At 37.4% G+C, this 21,664-nt stretch overlaps 4 protein-coding genes and 1 non-coding gene across 13 annotated transcripts in view; 1 reads left to right on the forward strand and 4 right to left on the reverse strand.

Annotated features, from left to right (window-relative positions):
* Positions 1–6,502, reverse strand: part of LOC111440956 (uncharacterized ATP-dependent helicase YprA) — an 11,668-nt gene extending 5,166 nt beyond the window's left edge. For 4 of the 6 annotated variants that reach the window (XM_023077800.1, XM_023077798.1, XM_023077799.1 and 1 more), the window contains exons 1-16: positions 6,244–6,501; positions 5,391–6,158; positions 5,004–5,109; positions 4,821–4,918; positions 3,858–4,013; positions 3,453–3,521; positions 3,138–3,260; positions 2,776–2,925; positions 2,560–2,691; positions 2,385–2,464; positions 2,019–2,113; positions 1,850–1,917; positions 840–929; positions 688–761; positions 495–602; positions 274–349 (exon numbers count right to left, since the gene is read on the reverse strand). In XM_023077800.1, the coding sequence (XP_022933568.1) occupies positions 274–349; positions 495–602; positions 688–761; positions 840–929; positions 1,850–1,917; positions 2,019–2,113; positions 2,385–2,464; positions 2,560–2,691; positions 2,776–2,925; positions 3,138–3,260; positions 3,453–3,521; positions 3,858–4,013; positions 4,821–4,918; positions 5,004–5,109; positions 5,391–6,158; positions 6,244–6,408 (2,358 nt within the window). In that variant the 5' untranslated portion in view covers positions 6,409–6,501. Of the gene's footprint in view, positions 1–273; positions 350–494; positions 603–687; positions 762–839; positions 930–1,849; positions 1,918–2,018; positions 2,114–2,384; positions 2,465–2,559; positions 2,692–2,775; positions 2,926–3,137; positions 3,261–3,452; positions 3,522–3,857; positions 4,014–4,820; positions 4,919–5,003; positions 5,110–5,390; positions 6,159–6,243 lie in introns of all 6 variants that reach the window. The other 2 variants (XM_023077802.1, XM_023077804.1) reach the window with 2 other exon arrangements.
* Positions 6,503–6,964: 462 nt separating this feature from the next.
* Positions 6,965–11,541, forward strand: LOC111441174. Of its 4 annotated transcripts, none has more exons than XR_002710085.1 (6): positions 6,965–8,544; positions 8,628–9,007; positions 9,100–9,227; positions 10,197–10,355; positions 10,440–10,783; positions 10,863–11,541. XR_002710085.1 is itself a non-coding variant. In XM_023078132.1 (3 exons), the coding sequence occupies exons 1-3, from the start codon at positions 7,990–7,992 to the stop codon at positions 9,206–9,208; spliced, it is 1,044 nt and encodes a 347-aa protein (XP_022933900.1). In that variant the 5' UTR covers positions 6,965–7,989; the 3' UTR covers positions 9,209–9,345. The 4 variants fall into 4 exon arrangements, 1 of the variants encoding a protein (XP_022933900.1); XR_002710086.1 differs by having other exon boundaries at positions 10,214–10,355; XR_002710084.1 differs by lacking the exon at positions 10,197–10,355.
* Positions 11,542–12,783: 1,242 nt separating this feature from the next.
* On the reverse strand, positions 12,784–14,112 carry LOC111441205 (dof zinc finger protein DOF5.4-like). Its single transcript, XM_023078175.1, has one exon. The coding sequence runs from the start codon at positions 13,914–13,916 to the stop codon at positions 12,981–12,983; it is 936 nt and encodes a 311-aa protein (XP_022933943.1). The 5' UTR covers positions 13,917–14,112; the 3' UTR covers positions 12,784–12,980.
* A 5,128-nt stretch (positions 14,113–19,240) lies between these two features.
* Positions 19,241–19,401, reverse strand: LOC111441280. The gene has a single exon (XR_002710124.1). It is a non-coding gene; the product is annotated as a U1 spliceosomal RNA (small nuclear RNA).
* Positions 19,402–19,839: 438 nt separating this feature from the next.
* Positions 19,840–21,581, reverse strand: LOC111435114 (ankyrin repeat and SAM domain-containing protein 3-like). Its single transcript, XM_023072454.1, has 2 exons — positions 21,064–21,581; positions 19,840–20,819 (listed from the first exon to the last, which is right to left on the reverse strand). The coding sequence occupies exon 2, from the start codon at positions 20,788–20,790 to the stop codon at positions 19,954–19,956; it is 837 nt and encodes a 278-aa protein (XP_022928222.1). The 5' UTR covers positions 20,791–20,819; positions 21,064–21,581; the 3' UTR covers positions 19,840–19,953.
* Between the last annotated feature and the right edge of the window lie 83 nt (positions 21,582–21,664).

The raw sequence follows: 21,664 nt of genomic DNA on the forward strand, positions 1-21,664 counted from the left end.
CCCCCCCCCCACACACACACACACATAAAATTAATGCTAACTATCTAAGCTCTCTCTATCTGGAGCTCTCTATCTAAGCTCTTTCTTAACAAGTCTCTTGACTAATATTAATGCTAACTAGAGCTCCAACCTTCTTGTGAGGAAGAATTTCATATCAGTATTTTATTTTGCAATAAGACCAAGTTCTGTACATCATGGTTTCCATTCCGCAATTCAAAATATATAGAGATAAAAGAATTGTCGTGTTTCAACAATAGAAGGCGTCTCATATACCTCAGCAGTGTATCCAGCACGATAAGCACACACAGACTGAACCAGATGGGGTGCTCTCTCCTTAAGAATTTCGCGCCTTTAACAATGAAAAGAATAATTGAAAGTTTTAGTTGGAACTATCTCTGAACGGCTGAGTGAAATTGAAGTTAGCATAAGTAATAGAATAAATATCAAAACCAAAAAGACAGAATGATATACTACAACTATAAAGTATCACCTACGTGTAGCATAAAACAAGTTCACAAAGTTTACGAGTTTTACAAAAAGCAATGCAGCGAAGTCCATGCTGAACCATTTCTGCAAAGAGCCTCGCAATGTCCATAATTGGGCTGAAAAGGCAAACAAAGTGTTAAATGATATGATACTGAGATTGGTTCTCATCCACTGAAGTCAATAAACATGGAAAGTTGTTGCCTTGGATTTCTGAAATTAGCATTCTTTTCTGTACTCTGCAGAGAATCAATACCTCTCTCAGAACTTTTTGAGGCCTGTAGCACAGAAGCAACAAGGAAAAAATCAGTATTACTTTATCATGTAATTTATGTTGACAGACCTATAGAGAGTACCATAATAGGATTCCAGAGGATGAATAGTTTTCTGGCAGAAGGACTTCCATCATTTTCAATCAGCTCTAAGCTTGACAGACTTCCAAGTTCCTGAAGCATTACAAAAGGGGCATATTCAATTCATTTACATATTCATAAAGAATGAAGTCAAAGTTGATTTTTCATTGAAAGAATATGACCGGGAAAACGACAAGCAAGGATATAGCCATTGCCAATCATTTAAAAGTAAAAGGATGAATAATAAAGGAGAGAGACTTCTTTCATTCATTACTCTCTATACACTCTATTTACTAATCTCTCAAGATTTTCTCCAGATCCCTGCTTCTCCTAATTAATCTCTCTCTTCACACATTTTCTCACACTAGTCTCTCGACACCCCATATCTCACTTATAATAATTTTTGTGTCAGTAAATAGTTGGTTCTAGAAATTTTTGTGAAGCAAATATCAATCAACCAAAAAAAAAAACACATTTAAGTAGATCAAAATACTTGTGAAAAACTAAAACCAACCAACAAGATGCTTTATTATTAAGCTTTTTTTTGTATAAGAAACCGAATTTTCATTGAACAAATGAAAGAATACCAGAAAATACAAAAAAAAAAAAAAAAAAAAAAAAAAAAAAAAAAAAAAAAAAAAAAGAAACTAGATTTAATATTAAGCATTTTTTAGAAAGACTTATAACAGAAACAAAAGAACTTCTTGTAAAAGCACTCTATTACACACCCTTCGTATGCCTGGATTGAATCTCATCCATCATGTTGCCACTTTTTTGACACTTCATTATGTCAACAAAAGACACTAGACTAAAATTATAGCAAAGAGAAAGATTAAGTTAGAGTAGACAAAACATATATTGCACTAATGAAGATGCTTCTATACATTTTCAAACGAGTTTCAAGAGAAAAACAGGATGCATAATTAAATTGTTTGATATTTTTTGTACTAAAAAAACAACAGTAGACATCTATACTAAGAGCACATGGCTTTAGCAAAAGTCATTACAATTACCATGCAATGTTGGCGTGGATTTGCAGAAGTTGCTGTACAGAATATAAAAGAAGGATCACTTCCATACACTGCACAAGAAAACAGAATATTTTTTACAGCAAAATTAAAGTTGAAATTTAGATGAATAACTCCCTCAATTTCCATTTACACACTAGGTGGTAATACACACCATGAGAGCAAAGCCGGCGAAGTCTCCGTATTATTAGTGCAGTATGACATCCAAATGCTCCCTTATAAGTATGAGCCTCATCAATGACTATAAACCTGGGTAAGAAAATCAAGTTATAAAATCTTGAGGTAAATGTGCACAATATTGACAGTTTAATGTGCGAAACATCAGCATAATTAGTGCGCATGCAACCAGCAAGGCCAATACAAGGCAATCAAATAATTGAGGATAAACATAAAGGTCAAAGTTAGAAAAAAAGAAAGAAGACAAAAGTTAGAGAGAGAATGATACAAGGGATGGAACATGGTACCACATAGAGTGAACATTGAACAACAGAAAGATAAATTGTGAAGTGTGACACATTACCGCAGATTTGATAATATCCGACTAAATTGTCTGTGCTGTGGCAGGATTGATAGATGTAGCATATCAGGATTTGTGATTAACTGTATAAAAACAGAACATTTTAGCAGGAACTTGGTTTTCAGACTAAGTTTAGGGAAGGAAGGAGAAGGCTTAAGAAAAGGCCTTCATAAATTACCAGCCTAGCATTATCACGCAATAAAATTCGGTCAGACTGTGAGGTATCACCATCATAAACGCCAATGTTAAGGTCAGCATTAAACCCTTTCATCATGACAAGCAAACTTCTGAGTTGATCTTGAGCTAAGGCCTAAATGTGTAAAAAGATTTAGTATTTCAATACAAAGCAAATTTGTATCAAACAACTTATGCAATAATGCAGCAGAGAACATACCTTAGTTGGAAATAAGTAAAGAGCACATGATGAGACATCTTGAGACATTGATTCAAGAACTGGCAAGTTATAGCACAGAGATTTTCCACTTGATGTCATTGTAGCAACTGCAACATGATTTCCAGCCAGGGAGGCTTCTATCGACCTTGTCTATCAAGTTCAATATAGTAGAGATGCAAAACAGTTTTTTTCTATTAAAGAAAATGTATTCAACTCAAAATGAATATATACAAGTTATAAGTCGTATCAACCCACAAGTGAGGCACGGAGTTCACAAAAGTTCACTCCAGTGAGCCTTGATTAAAAAACCAAAATAAAATTGAACTGTCATGATCACAAAAAGACTTGAACAGAGTGCATACCTGATGGCTATACAACTTTTCTACTCCAATACATTTAAGTGCTGATATAACATTATTAGAAAGTTCCTCGGGAATTTCCACATAATTAGCTTTTCTAGCCGCAATATCTTCGACGTGCACTATCTGTTTAGAGAATTATGCATATCAAACTTCTCAATTAACAACTAAAAATATGTGGAAAAGACAACGTTAATGCCAATTGCACTTTTTCATTGGATGGCCTAGTCAACCATTGACAGACTACGACTAAACATGTTGATTTATCAATTAATTAAATAAAATTTGAGCCCGTGTTTCACTTCCTCAGCCACATACCTGGCCCTCAGATCCAATACCCTTTTCAAGATGTTCAACCATATTCTCAGGTAAGAGTTTCGAAGTGTCCTGTCAAGCCAAGAAACCATATGGCTGTTGTAATTAAGCATACAAACCATGCAGTAAACTATTATAGACATGAAATTAGAGGTAGAACTTTTGGATTCATGAATGCTGTATGTATAAAGGTTGATATAAACTTTTATAGTCAAATGTGAATGGGCAGTAGACACACAAGCACACTTCATGGGATAGCAAAGTTTAGAAAATCACATCTCTTGCAAAGAAAAATCAACATCAAAGCTCAAAATAATTTTGATTTCCTGTCAGATTTTGCATTGACAATTTACAAAAAGAGAACCAAACGACTCCATAACTAAATATATACCAACGACAATTTCATACATGACATTGTACTCGGTCAGATTTAGAACTCGACGAAGCCATGTCACTTTTTTTTGCTCGCTTCGCTTCATTTCCATCCACAGCAGACGCTTTTGACGTAATTAAATCTTCCAAAGAAAAAGACACACATATCTCACTTCTGCTTCCATGTCTAAGCTGCATTCCGCACCAGCCAATTAATTAATTCAATTTGTAGAAAAACGGACACCGAATAAATAAACTGATACACAGATACTAGCTGGATAATAAACCCAAATGAATGCGCAGATAAAAGATGAGACTGCAATGCAAAAAATTTAAATCATATTAATCGTCCTTTTTTGTTTTGAAGTCATCATCATATCTGTTGGATCACTCGGGAACTTCTGGTCAGATATTAAACTCATTTCCACCGATACATGATAAAACAATACTTGAAAAGCGTTCCTAATTCTTGGATTATTTATTCCTAATATTCGGCACCGTTTGTATCAAAGCACGCGTGTCATCCACAAAGGCGAATAAAAGCATGGATTTCAAGTAGACTTCGTAGAGTGATTAATGGCCAATGTTTGCTCAGAGGAACCAAATTCATGTCCCGTTATCATTAGTGCTGTTGTTTATAGTTAGCAAATTCATGACCAAATAACCAACCATACATCCTCCTCTCGAGCTTATTTCAGCATTATACTAATATTTTAACCTATATTTACTTCCAGAAGGGATAGGAGAAGTCCTGACTGGATATTGAAATTGAGAAAATATGGTGCATATATACGGGACACGAAGGAGGAGATATATGGCAACAATACCATCTGTGTAACAAGAAATCTTGAAGTATGATAAATTCATTCAACTCTATTAAACTACTCATCTCATAAAACTTCAACGGTGTGAATAGCAACATGGATGCTCTTAAGTCATTTCTTCGTCGCGAAAACATTTTATAACAAAACCAACGAGACAAGGAACAGTTAAACACACCATATGGCCTTTAATAGCATCCCAAAGGTAAAATTTAAATGATTTTTCCCGCCTCTTCAATGGAGTGATATCTGTTGGTCCTTTGGACAGTTTATATGCTGTAGAGAAACAACGTTAGGTAAATAAAGCAAAATCCAATTGGAAATCGAATACATCTCAATCATGGTCTGAATTTCAACTTACCCGTATTATCAGCTGTCCATCGACTATTTTGTGCGGTCAAATAAATAACAATGATAATCTTGTCATCATAGCTATCTTCCAAAGTGCCACTTGCAAAATGTACTACCTGGCACGGGCAGAATATGTACTAGTTAAAACTGTAGGCTGGGTGAATGATTGATGATGTAATAGCATGAGTTCTTAAGAAATCCGTACACAACGAAAAAGAACCTAGTCATTACAAATTGACAATTATCCATCACTCGTAATGTATTTTTGTCGCTTGAGCTATTTTCCATTATTTAGCATGTAAATTGACAACCAAGAATTTTTTGCAATTTCTCGTTATGATGATATAATGATCCCCCATTAAACTTGGATAACGCTCACGGACACCGAATCTAGTACCTTGGGACAGAGAAGAGAGAGATGCTTCATGTCCTCCATACGAAGCGTAATTCCATGTTTCTGCAGCAGGTCAATTGCTTGTTCCAACCGACTTGCAGTTATTATTTCTTCTCGTAGTTGAGCAAACATTGATAGAACATTTAAGAAAGCAAATGCCTTCATTATCTTCTTCAGCCACACTGGACATAGGCATGAAGAACAACGTGTTCCATTTGGCGCTTTTCTGCTGCCACTTCGTGAATTAGCTTGTTTTGCCAACAAGCACTTCTCATTACGTGGGTCTGATAAGCAATCCACAGACTCCAAAAGTTTAATCAAGTTTTCACAATTGTATTCGCTTAAAAATTCCACAGTAGGAGACGATAACAAGTTCCTCAAAATGTCATCTAAAATCCCATTCGAGTCATTACAAACGAAACCCTTTTTGCCTTTTGCTTTCAAACTAGAAGAACCGGTACTACACGTCGCTGCCAGTTCAGCATCAACACCTCCAGCTTCAAAATTCCCTCTCTCACTCTCAAGGCCATTTCCCTCTCTCCCTTGAACAGAACAGTCATGTAAATACGATAAATCCTGCACCATATCGGACCACGCAGAATCAGCGAATTGAGAAATTGAGCTTCCGCCCGAAACACTGGATCCTTGTTCATATTGATCGCGAAGTTGGGGCTTGGAAGATTCCTTTTTAGTAAATGGAATGAGCACTAGAAATTCGCCTTTGTCAATGCGGCATGCACTAATTTCACTCTGCGGTTTCAACTTAGTACCCTGAAACGAAAATGTCAAGTATCATCAAGCAAAACCAAAAGTAGTCGTATAGAGAGGGATAGAGGGAGATGGAGATGTTCATTGCCTTAGAAAAGAGGTGAAAATTAGGGGAAACGGTGGCGGAGGGGAAATTCTTCCTGAGTAGAAGTTTAAGGTCCTCAATTGTTCTGTTGCCGGAAATGGAGATGGTCAGTGATTCTCCGGTTAGGGTTTTGATTCGGATTTCACTCTCACTCTCACTCTCCTCCATTGCAATCTCTCTCCCCCTCGAGCTTCTTTCTGGAGTCCATTTTATACGGCTAGGAATTTGGCGGGGAAGACGATCGTTTCGCTCTCCTGCAACGTGAAGTTGGCGTCAAAGCACTTGATTTTATGGGCCGTGTATTTTACTGTTATTGGGCTTCGTCGTGTAAAAGCCCATATAATTGGGCCTCTAGTCTGTCGGGCCCAGTCAGAATTTGGGCTTACTGAAACGCACCGTATTTTCTTTTATTTTCTTATTTCGTATTTTAAATTACAAATATTTAAATTTTTAAGTTATGTATTAATCAGGTTAAATAATTCATCTTCGCGAAATCCTGAATTAAACATACACTAAAGACATTTTTGTCCTCGTATAAATTCTCAACAAGAAATTCATATATATAAAAAAAAAAGAATATACATTAAAAATCTTTATCCGTCTCAACAAGAAGTTGCGAATTTCAGCTGCGACGAGCAATTATGGAGGGAGAGTACAACGGCAGCTCGTTCAGCGTCGTCGGGCGGAATCCGATGACGAGCGAAGCCCGTGGGAATGTCGGTCGTCGGAGGGACGGGAGTTTTCCGGCTGGTTCAGCCAGGACATTCCCGTTCAGAGAAATGGATGCTGTGATTGGCTCAATGTTACACTGGTTCATGATCTCTACAGTTACTCCTGTCGAATGAGATTAAGGATTCCGTATTTTCCGACGAGATTCATTACAATTGTACTGAATAAATTTTCGTAGTCTGGACGCTTACATTCATATCTTCTATTAGCTAGTGCATTCGAATATCATCATTAACTTTCCATAATTCATTGAATTGAATGAAGCTGTTTCTATATAGGGCTATGCAGCAAATAGAGATTTAGTCAATGTAGACCGTTAAAACTTTTATGGGCATTCAATGTGTGCTAGCTGCCTCCATTTATGCGTTTGAGTTACATCGGCTTTATAAGGCCCTGTAATTCTGCTGGCTTAACTTTTACTTTGATCTTTCTCTAATCTTTATGGAGATGGAGATTGGAGATTTCAATTTTTACTGTCCTTTAGACGTTACTTTCTTGATGTTCTCCAAGTGTTTGCATTTGCTTCAGCTCTGACATTGGCAAGGTATTGTCTAAGATTTATCTGGTCTGAAAGCAGGTGATGATCATTTGTACATTTTATTTGTGCAGGAGTTGTTGGGATGAGATTGCTTGATTTGAAGGGTTTCTCAAATCTTATGATTGTTTATATATATGTATATATATGTTCATAGTAATTTCAGAGGTCTTTGTTTGGCTGCTGAGAAAAGAAAGAAGGGAAGAAACTTAGACTTGGGATCTTTCTTGTGAAAATGATAGTGTTGGTTTTGGTTAAATTCTAGACTGTTTCTGATATTCAATCAGCGGAGCTGACTTTCCCAAAACAACATTAAATAGAATGTCTGTTTGTTTTCCATGTCATGGAACCAATTATAAGATGATTGATGTCTGATTGTGTGTTTTATTTAGTGTTGCACAAATTCATTGTCAGCTTCATAAGAATTGGAAGGATCAACCTTACCAACCAGGAAATTTGGTGATCTGTTCATCATTAAAGAATAAATGAGGAATGAATTTTCAGATTTGGTAGTGAACAATATGTGTAAAAGTCCAAGCATGGAGAAGAACAAAGGGAACGTTGATGATGTTGAGTCATTTAAGAGAAGAAACTGTATTGTACAAGAGAGTGAAGATGATCCTGGTGAATCAGAAGCAAGTGGAGATAGAATGAGTCGGTATTCCTCGAGTTCAATCAACGACGAGTTGCCTGAGCTTGTTGTTTTCCTTCAAGAAACCAACTATGAATTTGTGAAAGACATTTGCATTGACAAAGCAGGAACTTCTTGTGAGGAGTGCTTTGAGGAGAACTGTGACACACAAAATGGTTATGTACCCTGCATGCTCAAAAGTAATGTAGCAGAAAGTGACATCGAAACAACTGAAGAATCTGAGGACGTGGAGTCGTCGATTATGAGTACTGACTCAACACAGGTCGTTGAGAAAAACTTATTGAACAAAGTAAATGAGAACCAAAAGTTTTGTTATGATGCAAAAGATGATATCCCTTCTGACTTTTCCAATAAGAAATCTGTGCCTAAATTGCATCTTGATAGAAAGGTGGGAATAAACTCAACTTAGCTTACTTGTTCGTATCTTTGTAAAATTCGATGACTTGATTTGATTGTCTGCACACTTTGTAGGTAACAGGTAAAAGGGTAGCAGCTTCTTCCAACTCTATTGCTATATCATTGACTAAGATACTTGATGAAAACAAGCTCAAAGGCAAAGGAGTTGCTGGAAGCAACAATGAACGTGGAAACGTCTTTCACGATTCCGGTTTACCACCGAGCGGAGTAGGGGGCGGTGGCAGGACATCCACAGCCGAAGACTATGCACCAGAAAACCAAACAGGACGGTACAGAAGCATTTATGGCTTTGTTTATCAGAGAGATGATGGTTCCTCTGAGGTTGATCCTGCTTTCAACACAGTGAGAAGGCCCTCATTTTCATCTTATGTGGGCAGTGACTCACTTGGGTCGAATGACAGCACCAACAGCTCACATTCTTTTGCTTTTCCAATGTAATTTTGCTGATCTTTTCATTAGCTCTTGCTCCCTCATTTGTTGAAACTGAAACATATAGCTTATTATCTTGGCCTTGTTGAATTCACAGTTTACAGACAGAATGGAACGGAAGCCCAGAAAGAATGGCGACCGCTGACCCGAGGCAAACGCGAAGGCTGCAACTGTGGAGGCTATGTCTTCCCTGCTGCAATTTCTGAGAATCTTATTGCCCAACCTGTCAGTGTTCTTCATTGTTTTCACTCACATTCATTATCATTTTGTATAAGATATGTAAAATTGCATTGAGCCCAAAATTTTAAGTTTATAATCATAAAAAAAAATAATGTTTTGGATACATCCTTTAGATTTGCTCCCACTTTTACCTCAATATTAGCTTTTAGAGAAAATAAGACATTTGGAAGTGTCTTATATCTCTAGTATTATGTCAAAAACAACTTAACTCAAAAGTTAGGAAGGAACTGTAACAACCCAAGTTAGGAAGGAACTGTAACAACCCGTTTGTCCTCTTTAGACTTTCCCTTCTAGGCTGCCCTCAAAGTTTTAAAACACGTCTGCTAGGGAGAGTTTTTCATACCTTTATAAAGAATGTTTCGTTTCACTCTCCAACTGACATGGGATCTCACAATCCACCTTCCTCGGGCCAGAATCCTCGTTGGCACACCGCCCGGTGTCTAGCTATGATACCATTTGTAACAGCTCAAGTCCACCGCTAGCAGATATCTCTTTGGGCTTTCTCTTTTGGGTTTCCCCTCAAAGTTTTAAAATGCATCTATTAGAAAGAGGTTTTCACACCCTTATAAAGAATGTTTCGTTCCCCTCTCCAACCGATGTGGAATTTCACTGGAACACTCCATTGGGAGGATATGCCCAGCTAAGAAGATAAAATTTCTCATACCTTAAATAGTTTAAGATTTTGGTTCGACTATTCAAGAAAAATTCAAATATTACCCCATACCTACTCCTTCAATTTAACTTTTTGACACCTTACTAAGTAATATACAATTTTATTCAAATAACGTCACACTATTCTCGAACGCTATTGATGTGGTGAATTATAAATGGAAGTATGGTTAAATGTAGTACTAGAAAAGTAATTTCCTCTCTACTAGTGAGTTAATATAGCATTAAAGTACTATGTTCTGAGCTTAAATGTTTGTCATTTCATATTAATAATCTATCTGTTAGCCCTCTTATATGGGTAGTATTGGAGCCCACACATGAAGAGATTGTCAAGGAGAAAATTGAAAACATTGAACTCATAGGTCTGAATCTGATGCTGATTTAACCTATGCATAAACACAAAGAAACGTGGTCCTACACTTGATCCTTAGACAGATACTCCAAGTAAACAACAGTTGCTTATGAAACTATCTACCACATTCTTAATCCCTCATTGCTGAAATTTGACATCTCTTTGGCTTCTGACAGGCTCAAAAGATAGTTGAAATCAGGTGAAGAAGATGAGATGGTGGCAATAGCAAGATAAGATGTTCCTCAATGATAAAAGAGGACCACAATCAGTTTGCTGGAAGTTTCTAGAGATCTGTTGAGGCAAATGGTTGAGTTGATAGATAGCTCAGTCCAATGCCGACCCAACTTGGAAGGATTCAACTCAATGGTGCCCACTTTTGGTATTAGAGTCTTGAAGGTAAGTATCTAATGATGCTCCATTGGACCATATAATATGCAGTGGAAACCACTGTTGGCCAAATGAAAAAGGAGAAGAAAAAACCATTATCTTGGGAAGGCAAATGCCAAATCTGTCTGTTTAGGTAACACTTTCTTTTCAACTATTACGTCCCACTCCAATGCCATGCCACCATGTTTTGATTAAGTCTAAACAACTCTCAGGTAGCACGAGATTTGCAGGAGTTGACAGAGTCATCGAGCAGGCAGGGGGGCGGGTGATGGAAAGTAAGGACCACCATCAGCCACCACCATGTGCCAACCCCGAATCGAAGGCACGTCATTGCTCGGCCAACGCCACAATCAATTGCCATCTGAATTATGAATGTTGAGGCCTTTTAGAAGCAGGATGGGGGCGACAATGAAAACTGACCCTTCACAAGTCACGTCTCACTTGATCAAACATGCCAATTCCCATTACAGGACCATTGCAGCTGAGTGAGTACCTTGGAGCAATCCAATATCCATCCCCACAAGCAACCACAGAGAGATAGAAGTGGGAATTGGAGTCAAACATTAACACTCGACTCGATCACCTTCTCTCGAGTCGAAATTCGAGGTTTCTCGGCCATATGGACGAGAAAAGTTAAACAAAAATGAGATGCTAGGACCACAAAAGGCATGTGATAATGAGTCAGCTGAGACAAAGGGGGGGTTTTGGTTAGCAATGGTAATCAAAGAGCAAGTGACAGATGGGCCTTTGGGGCAGAAGAAAGGCAAGGCTTATCAGCCTTTTCATTATCAAATAAATGCTAAGATTACATGTGAGCTGTGATGCTTCAATTCACAGCTCAAGGACCCATCTCTTTCAATTTTAATTACATTTTTTTTCTCTTTTCTAGGCCTTTTGAGTCTTTTCTTTTTCGCTAAATGTTGAAAAATATGGAGCATTTGAGGAAGCCGTAGCAATAGGTGTCCGCTTTGACTTGTTATGTATCGACATCAACTTTACGTTTTTAAAACGCGTATGCTAGGGAGCGATTTTGGAAGTGATTTCTACACCCTTATAAGAAATATTTCGTTTCTCTCTCCGACCGATTTAAGCTCTCACAATTCACCCCTTGGAGGTCTAGACACACCACCTCCACAGCTCATCCCCTTTGGGGACCTAGCATTCTCGTTGGCACACCACCCAGTATCTGGCTCTGATAACATTCACTTCCACAGCTCACCCTCTTTGGGGACCTAGCATTCTCGTTGGCACACCACTCAGTATCTGGCTCTGATATCATTTTTAACAGCGTAAACCTAGCAAATATTGTCCGTTTTAATCTATTATATATCATATCACATCTATTAGGGAGAAGCTTTAACCTTATATGAAATATTTCGTTCTATCTCCAACTAACTTCTTATATGAAATATTTCGTTCTATCTCCAACTAACTTAACATCTCACATTGGAGTATCACTAACACCTCATGCATCAAGTTTCCTCTTTCAATGGGTTTAATTTCTGTAATTTCGTACTTCATTTTATTTTTATCTTTGTAATTATGTAACCGACAATATAAGAATCGGAGATATTATTAAAAGAGACGAAAGAGAGGTGTATTTATTACTAGACTAAATAAGTAATCAATAAAAGAAAAAAATTCCACTTTATTTACCACGGAGGTGCATTTATTACCACGAAGTCACACTGTAAAAAACTGTTTCAAGTCATAAACGATGGAGAAGACAGAGTCGGTCCACTCAGAGCAAAACCTCCATATTCTCGTCCTTTGAAGAAGATACGTGGCCCCCACGTCACCCCTAACGCTTCCACGTCATCATAATCCTCACCAAATCACCATATATCATCAGTACCATATCCCTACCCCTACCACCCTCGGCCTGAAAGACAGGACAAACCGACCTCCTCACCTGTCACCTATCACCTAAACCCACGTGGCTCCCCTACCCCACCTTACGTGGACTCATAATATCGCATGCTGACTCTGGGCCCAACTTCCCCCTCCCTTCAACCGACTTCGTACGTCACCCGTCGTCTTCTTAATTTCAAAATTAATTAATTAACCTTATTTAACAGCAATTTTTTTAAAAAAAATAACGATAATAAATATTCGAATTTCGATAAAAAAAAATTAATAAACTATAGGGAATTTGATTTACATAGAGACGAAGTAAAGAAGGAAGCATAATTTTTCCCATTTTTTCCTTTTTTTTCCACAGAGATATTTCTTTAATTTTATACTAAAATTAGGAAAATAAATAAATTTTGAAATTAGAAAAAAATAGGAAATGGTGGGCTAAGAAAGTCTTGACCGTGGTCTGCAGCGATTTACGGAAGGTACAGATTGGGGGGGTCTGGATCACTCCATTGATTTTGACTCCAGTATGCTTGATCAACGGCGTTGGGAAGATCAAAAAGAACCTGATGATCTCCGTTTGATTGCCAATCCAACGGTCCGAATCCAATGTTACTTGATCTGCTATTCTGCAGCCCTGATGGATCGACGTGGGCCGTCTGATCCATGTACCCGCCGCCGCCGCCTGTGATTTCCTGCATCTTTAGTTCGTCGTTAACGTTCATCATTCTCTGTGGCGTCCATTGATTTTGTAACTGATGATTCATCGCGAAAGGCGTCGCGTCAGCGATGTTGCCGAATCCGAACGGCAATGTCTCGTTCGACGACGTGATCAAGCTCGTGAAGCTTCCGATTTCCGAGAAAATTCCGCAGTCCGAAACTGGAGCTGCCGCCATCTCGAAATTCGTGTTTATACTAGGATTGGGGAACAATTTCGAATCCTGTACGCTTAATAGAGTCGACGCGGAACTCGTAGATGGAGCGGAAACAGCCTCGGTTGCGGCGGCGGCGGTTGTTGTTGCGGCGGTGAGACTAGAGCTCTCGCTGCTAGAATGAGAGGTGGATTTCTGTTCGTGAAGTGGAGGTGGAGGCCCGGTTGTGTCAGATGTCGGCTTGGACTTGGAAGCTCGTTTGGTTTTCCGACAGCCACCACCGACAGGAACGTTGCGTAGGACGCCGCCTTTGGTCCAGTAACGGCGGCAGCTCTTGCAGAAGTGACGAGGCTGAGAGAGATTATAGTTATTGTAATAACAGAACTTTGTATTGAGAGAATCACACCTTGGGCACTTCAAGGCTTGGTGGTTCTGGTGGTGGTGGTGGAGGTGGGGCCTCAGGCTACGGTCCCCGCCGCCACCGCCTCCGCCGCCAAACAAGCGGCTTCCGCCACCAATCGAGTGTATGCCCTGCATTTCCAGAGCCAAACGAAAGCAATTTCTTGAAGATGGGCAGAGGAGAAAAGAAAATTATTTTTTTTTCTTTTTTTTTTTTTTTTTTTTTTTTTTTTTTGGGTGGGAGTGTTTGATGGGCTTATGATGATAAAGAAATTTGGGGAAGTGTGTGATATAACGGAGCTGAGTCTCTGAATTTCAGCTTCTAAACACTGACAAATATCCCCTGCGCAGCTTCAAATGTCTAATGTTTTTTTAGTAAATTTGAGGCATTTCAGGGGTAAAATGGGGAAAACCCAGAGGCCAAGTTGAATAAGGGAGGACCGTACGGTCGGGGAGAGTTGATGTGGTGGATGACCGACACGTGGACGGACGACAGCAGTAGGTCCTTTTCGACCACACAATCTGCTTGTCGACTTGTCGGCCATACTAATTTATCTGCAAGGCTTGAGCTTAAATGGATCAGGCATTGCCACGTTTCAGCTACTGATTGGGTGATTATAAAATGCTTGTGTAATTCCGTGTGTACAGTATTATTGTGCGAGCGGAACCTTATCGGTATCATCAGCATCAATAGTAATCAACATTCCATACATCATAACATCATTAAATATTTTTTAGTATGCATAAAACTAGACTGCTTCTCCACATCGTAGCGTTTATAGATTTCTTAAACAAAGTCCCGAGCAAACGGCTAGCGATGATTCCTATGTCTCTTCGAATCTCATTTGATTTTGATAGTTACTTTATACATTCGATTGATTGATGTTGGATGCACGATTGAATTTTCATATATTGCTTCGTAAAATAAGTGACGGTGGTGTTTCTCCCACGTCTATTTATTGATGAGTTCGAACGTAGAATCGAAGGTAGGGTAACTAGCACTGTCATTTGGACTGATCAAAGACAACCAAACTAGTTTTGAACACTCGGGCAGGTTATAAAAAGTTTTGAAATTTATCGATGCAAGAGTGTAGAAATCTCTCCGGTTTTTAAACTTTGAGAGGAATCACAAAGTGGACGATATCTTGTGACCCTTGACTACTACACATAGTATCAGAACCAGTCACTGTCGTGTGCCCTAAAGAATGCTAGTTGTGGGCTTAGACCAATATTTCACGTTTTTTAATTTAAATATTAATACGTGTGACTAAATATCATTCTAATACAAAGTACGGTCAATAAGAACGTACCTAGATTAGGATAATTAATTTAATGAAGCCAATTAATGAAGTGATTAGTGCACCCACGATCCGTCACCTTCCTCCCTGGAAGTTAAATATATGTAATTAATGCGCCCACCATTCTGTGAAATGCCTTTTAGCCTAACTACTAAAATTATAATTATCCACCAAATTCATCATTATTTTATCCTTCTTATTATATGATTCACAAATCCTTAAATCTCCATAATAACTTTCCATGTGTTCTGCATCAAATCGCACCATATTCTTAAATAATTTCATTTCTTATTTTTTATAAAATAATTTAAATAATTTTTTTCGTTGTATATATTATAATGCTCAAATAATAAAATATACATGAATAAACCAATATTGATACCGAGAATATAAAATTTAGTTTAAAAAATGTTTAAAATAATTCATACCGGTTGTATATACCAACAAAGTGCACATAAAGTTTGGTGTAAGACGATGAGATAAAATAATAAGAAAAATGTGTTTAATTTTGATTGGAGGTGACATAAACCCTAGTGCTCTACAGGTAATTGGAACCTAGCTAGATGCTTTGGTTATTTTATTTTATTTTTTAAAATGATCCATAATGGAATCCACTCTTCATTTTGGACAATAAATGTAATTATTAAACTACACTTCACATTCATCATTTCTCCACTTGGATAAATTTAGCCTTCACAGTGACCTTTTTTTTAAGCTTTAAATAAATATTTTATTACGACGTCGTATTAATTTTAATTTAAATAGAATTATTTTATTTTTTTTTAATTTGATTTCAGAATTGCTTCGAATATATTTTTTTAACCTTAAATTAAAATTCATTATTTACCAATTTAAAGTTATAAAATTTTTATAAATTAAATTCAATGGAGGGCAAGAGGAGTGGGGCCCACTGGGCCCACTGCACCTGCACGCAGAAAATATGTCTTTCATTCCTCCTTCCCTCACACCAAAATGTCTTCAACCTTATGGCCCTATGTTTTTTTTTTTTTTTTTTTTTAAATTTATAATTTTAAATAAATTAATTTGTTTTATTATACCCAATTAAAAAATGTATTTCTCCGACGTTTACTGTCCAACCGAAGAGCAGAGAGCTAGCTTCTAGATATCGAAAACGCTCTTGAAGTGATAGGTTCCTTCATCTGGTTCATGTTTTCATGTAGCATTTCAATCGTATGATTGTGAAATTGTGTAATTTTAAATCTTGTCCCCTTTGGCTTCTTATATATCATCATCAGCCTCGCATTTTTAAAACGCTGTCTTTTAGGGAGAGGAAAGAATGTTTCGTTCCCCTTCATAGTCAATCTCACAATCCATCCCATTGGGGCCAGCGTCCTCGCTGACACACCTTCCAATATTTGACTATGATACTATTAGTAACCACCCAAATCTACCATCAGTAAATATGGTCTACTTTAGCCCGTTATGTATCGGTGTTAACCTCGCAGTTTTAAAACGGGAGAAGTTTCCACGTACTTATAAGAAATGTTTCGTTTCTCTCTCCAACCAAGGAGAATTTTATAAATTGTGTCGTTATTTCCGATATATATATATAAATTGTGTCGTTATTTCCGATATATATTACTGGTAATGAATTATATATGTGGATAGTTTTTAATTAGGTTCACATTAAAAAAAAAAAATTAGGACAGTGAAGGTGAAAAAACAGGGCTGTGATTCACAGCCAAAACATAAATCGGAAGAGAGGGTAAAATCCAACCGTCCGGGTGGGGCTGTCCTGGTGGGTGACGGTGACATTAGAAAAATCCATTCTGGGAGGTCTTTATCATCAGGATATACTGCTGACGTTGCCCCACGTGTGCCTATAATTTATATTCTCCAACTGATTTCCAAATTATTTTCCCTATAAAAATTCTACAAAATTCATAATTTATATTAATTATTAACTAATATTGCGATAATTTTAAAACATGGTTCCATATAATTAAGAATTGCATGGATAATCCGTTGAGTTAATTAAATGCTAATCACCAACATCATTACATTCCATTCTAACTAATTAATTACAATTAGACTAACTCTAAACACAACTCCATAAATTAATAATTACGACGACTAAAATTAAATTATTTTTTGAAATAATGAATAGTAAGTAAACTAAATTTATTTATAATTTTGTATTTAAAAATAAATAAGCTAAAATATTACGAGTTCAGAAATATAGAGACTAAAATAGTATTTTGGCGTTCGGGAATAGGTAGTGTGAAAAGAAAAGAAAGAGGGAATTGAAAGGAAATGACATAGAAATTGTTCACATGGAGATGGGGTCCAATATTAGGTTTATGCTCTCTTTTCTCTCTCTACAAATTTCTAACCCTAATTCTCTCTCTTCCTAAGAATTTGTTTTATAATTTTGTGTTAAAGAAAATATATTTTATTTTATTTTATTTGGTTTTATGAATATTTAAATGTTATTATAAAGTTGAGTGTTACTGTGAGATCCAAGGTCGGTTGGAGAGTGAAACGAAATATTGTTTGAGAGTGTGGAGACCTCTCTCTAAAAAAATATTTTAAAATCATGAGCACATGGGCTAAAGCAGACAATATGTGCTAGTGGTGTGCTTGGGCTAGTACAGGTGTGAGATTTCACGAAACATTTCTACAAGGGTGTGGAAACCTCTCCCTAGAATATGCGTTTTAAAACTGTGAGCCTGACGATTATATGTAATGGTCTCAAGTAAACAATATGGGTTGCTACGCATGTGAAATCCCACATTGGTTGGGGAGAGCAACGAGAAATGAAGCATTTCTTACAGGATTATGGAAACCTCTTCTTAGAAGACTCGTTTTGAAATCGGAAGTCGGACAACAATAGGTAATGGGCTAAAGTGTACAATATCTGCTAACAGTGAGTTTGGATTACTACAAATATGAGATCTCTATTTCTTATAAAGGTGTGGAAATCTCGTGTTTTAAAATTATGAGACTGATGGCGATATGTAACGGGCCAAAACAATTTATATTAAGAAGTTGAAAACAATGCTACGAGATTAAGTTCAATTTCACGAGTCATGGAAGCGCACCAAGAACTCTAGGTCATGACGAAATGTACAAGGACGAGAAATTCGCTGTCTTCTAGAATATGGCTCGAGTAGTTGGGTGCATGCGCTTTGTCTTACGGGTCATAGGCCGGTGACGTAATATTTATTTATTTATTAAAAAAAAAAAAAGAGAAGGAAAATGTGGGAGATATCACAATCAAGAAGATTGGGAAAAAGATATGGGTTTGGAAGGGAGAGGATTGGTTGTGTTGTGGAGTTGTAATGGGCGTCGCTGTCCTAAGCCACCACCAACTATGGGCTCAGCCCCCTCTCAGGCCCAGTCGGTTGGAATGGGGACATTGACATTTCAGTCTAATTGGGCCCACTTATCATGTGATTTCTGGGGCCCACCCCAATATTCCTATAAATATATTATTATTATTGTTAGAAGAAAATTAATTATTATTTTGTATTTTCCAACATTTCATGGGTCAACGTCTTTCAAACTATGCCAAGCCTTCTTCAAGTAATTTTGCCCAAAAGTGGGTTTGTAAAAGTACATGATAATAACCCATTATTAATAAAAGTTTTGTTGTTTTCTTTTATAAATTTTAAAAATGTGTTTAAATGGTATATTTTGTTTCCTGAAAATTATTATAATTATTTAAGTAAAATATAGATTCATCTCTTAAACTCAAACCCAAAATAATAAATTTACATATTAGTAATTTTAGTTTAAAAGGGGAATAAATTAGACAAATTTAAACCGGAGGTCAAAAGAACAATTAATAGGGAATTGAAGATGTAGGAGTGGAAAGGACGGCAGGTGCGTCATTTGGACGGCAATCAAAACGTCGCCGTCGGGTCAGCTTGCATTGAATTTAATCCAAATTTGAATAATAATTTTAGATATTTTTCTGTTTTAGATATTAACCCAAATATTTATCCATTTTCCGCTTCTCCATTTTATTACATTTATAATTATGTGGGTCTCTTTCATTTATTTAAATCTTCCTTGCATCTCAATTTCAATTACCAAATTTTTTTTTCTTCTTATTTGAATAATTAAAATTTCATTTTTTGAAATTAGAAAAATTTATTAAATGAATGAAGAGACACCCTTTTGGGCCGCGAGAATAATTAGGCAGGGGCCGCGCGAACGCAGGCCCCCACCACCACAAATTATGACGTAGGCTCTGCCTCTTGGGCAGATCTTAGGCTGGCGCCCCTCCTACGTGCAATGGAGGTCACCAACCTAAGACATGGGCCTTCCTGATCGCCCATTGACCCCGTCCAGGTAAGTATGGTGCACAGGAACTACTTCCTTCTGTTTTATAGTTCCACTGCTACGCTTTCTTCCACACTCTTCCGATGTGGGACTCTGCTGCGCTTTCTTCTGTGTGGAACTTTTACAATTTCTTTCTACTATATTTAATATTGTGAAACTAAATATTTACTATATTATTCCTAAATTTGAACCCTTTCAATTACATAACTTTATAGCTATATTATTCATCCATTTGAATTGTTCATCTCGTGGGATTAGTCAAGGCACGTATAAACTAACCTAAACACTCACGAATATCCCAAACTGGTTAAAATGTTCAAACTAACTTAACATGTTAGAACTCTGAGATCCCACGCTGGTCGATGGTGTGGAAACCTCTCACTGTAAATGTAAATGCATTTTAAAAACCTTGAGAAAAGCCCAAAAGAAAAAATTAAAAAAAAAAAAAAAAAAGACAATATTACAGCCTAGAGGAAGTTCTAGCATTCACGCATGTAACGTAATCAACACAAAAGATGTTAGGAGGTATATGTACATCTTTTTCTATGCACATTTAGCTTTCTAAGCTTTCAAACACCTTCTTCCTCTCCTCCTCTTAACTGTTGGATTGCATTGTACAGTTTCCTTCGAGACCCGACAGACAATACGCCGATCTCTTTGAGATCTTCAATGGTCAGCAACGGCAAAGCCTCCTCGTCTACCTCGTGCATCTCGAACACACCAGCATACTTCCCAAATCCAACCTCTTCTAACCATCTACTAACAGCATTTGTATTCTCATCTTCTAATCTCATTCTTTCTTGCGCCCGAGCTTTCTCACCGGTAAATTGCGCATTGTTGTTTGACTTAAGCTCTCGATGCATCGATGGTTGGTCGATACCGTACTCTTTGCTAGTCGTTGGTGTTTGATGATCAGAGGAGTCACCAAAACCATTAGCAGAATTACCTGTCCCCTCACATTCCTTCTCATCCATCGAGAAGTCATCGGAGCTATGTTTCGAGCTCCAACTGCCACCGAGAATGGCGTAGCTGTTGTTGCTACGCCCCCGACGCTTCATATCTCTACACTTCCTAGTCACATCACTAAACTTCATGGGACATTCCAAAACCAATTCAGAAGATTTGGGGTTATTGGTGTCCTCTTCATTGTGCTGCAACTCTGTTGAAGTTTGTGGAGAGATTGTGAGCTTGGGAGATAATGGATTCAAATCTCCAAAAACAGTGGGGTTATGATCTTCATAACCCATAGTTTGGTCCAAATCATTCTTCCACTCCTTATGAACTAACTTTCCCCTATTGCTATGAGAAAACCCACAGGCCCAAGCTGCAGATATGTCCCCAATTTCCCCAAGCCTAACATTTGGACGCCTTTGTCTCTTCGAGTTCATCACATTCATAACCAACATGATTCCAGAAACCAGAGAACACAAGAACCCTAATTCAAAAAGCAATAGAAATTGAATCTCAGCTCCAATTCAATTCACACTACATTAGCTTTAGATATATCAAGCAATACGCAAAAGAAACACAAAAAAAACGAAATCTCAGCGTCGCGAAATGAGTAGTTTACACCAAGAAACAGAATCAGACGAAACATTGACAGTAAAATCGCAATCCGATGAGAAACGAAACTCGCATAAAGAGATATAATCTAGAGGGAAAGAAAGGAAGAATCGAACCTCGAATAGCCAAGAACTTCGACCACAAAGTGAAAATTTGACTGTTTCTTCAAAACCAACAGCGAGGATCCTGGATTTCTATCCACCAATAGAAAAACTGGTTGAAAACTGTCGCTGTGCGGCAACTTGTACGCATTCGATCCAAATGCAAGCAAAAAAAGTGAGAAATCAATGAGAAAAAAAGGAAAAACTTCCAATTAAGATGTGGATTTCGCTACTTTTGTTCTTCCCACTGGTTTATAAGACGGATTCGAGATTTGGAAAAGGGGAAAAGATTGACGAAGACACTTGAAATCGAAAACTTTCAATTTGGTCAAAGGGAATGAATTGGGTAGATTGTGGTGTACAGGAGAGCTGGTTGAGTTGGTGGCTTTTATGGTGCCGCGTGGATGAAAATTGGCGTCCTGCACTGTGAATGGATAGATGATACGGTTCGTAGATGATGGTTTTCGAATTGGAAAGGAAACTGTGGGAATGGAAAGACGAAGAAGAAGGGGATTGTCGTGGAAGCTTCGTGAAGCTCCCAATGGATAAGAACGAGGAACAATTTTTTTTTTTTACAAAAAAAAAAAAAAAAAAAAAAAACCCATAAACTTATTTT

This window comes from Cucurbita moschata, unplaced genomic scaffold (assembly GCF_002738365.1).
Source record: "Cucurbita moschata cultivar Rifu unplaced genomic scaffold, Cmos_1.0 Cmo_Scf00003, whole genome shotgun sequence".
In the NCBI taxonomy this organism is placed as follows: Eukaryota; Viridiplantae; Streptophyta; class Magnoliopsida; order Cucurbitales; family Cucurbitaceae; genus Cucurbita; species Cucurbita moschata.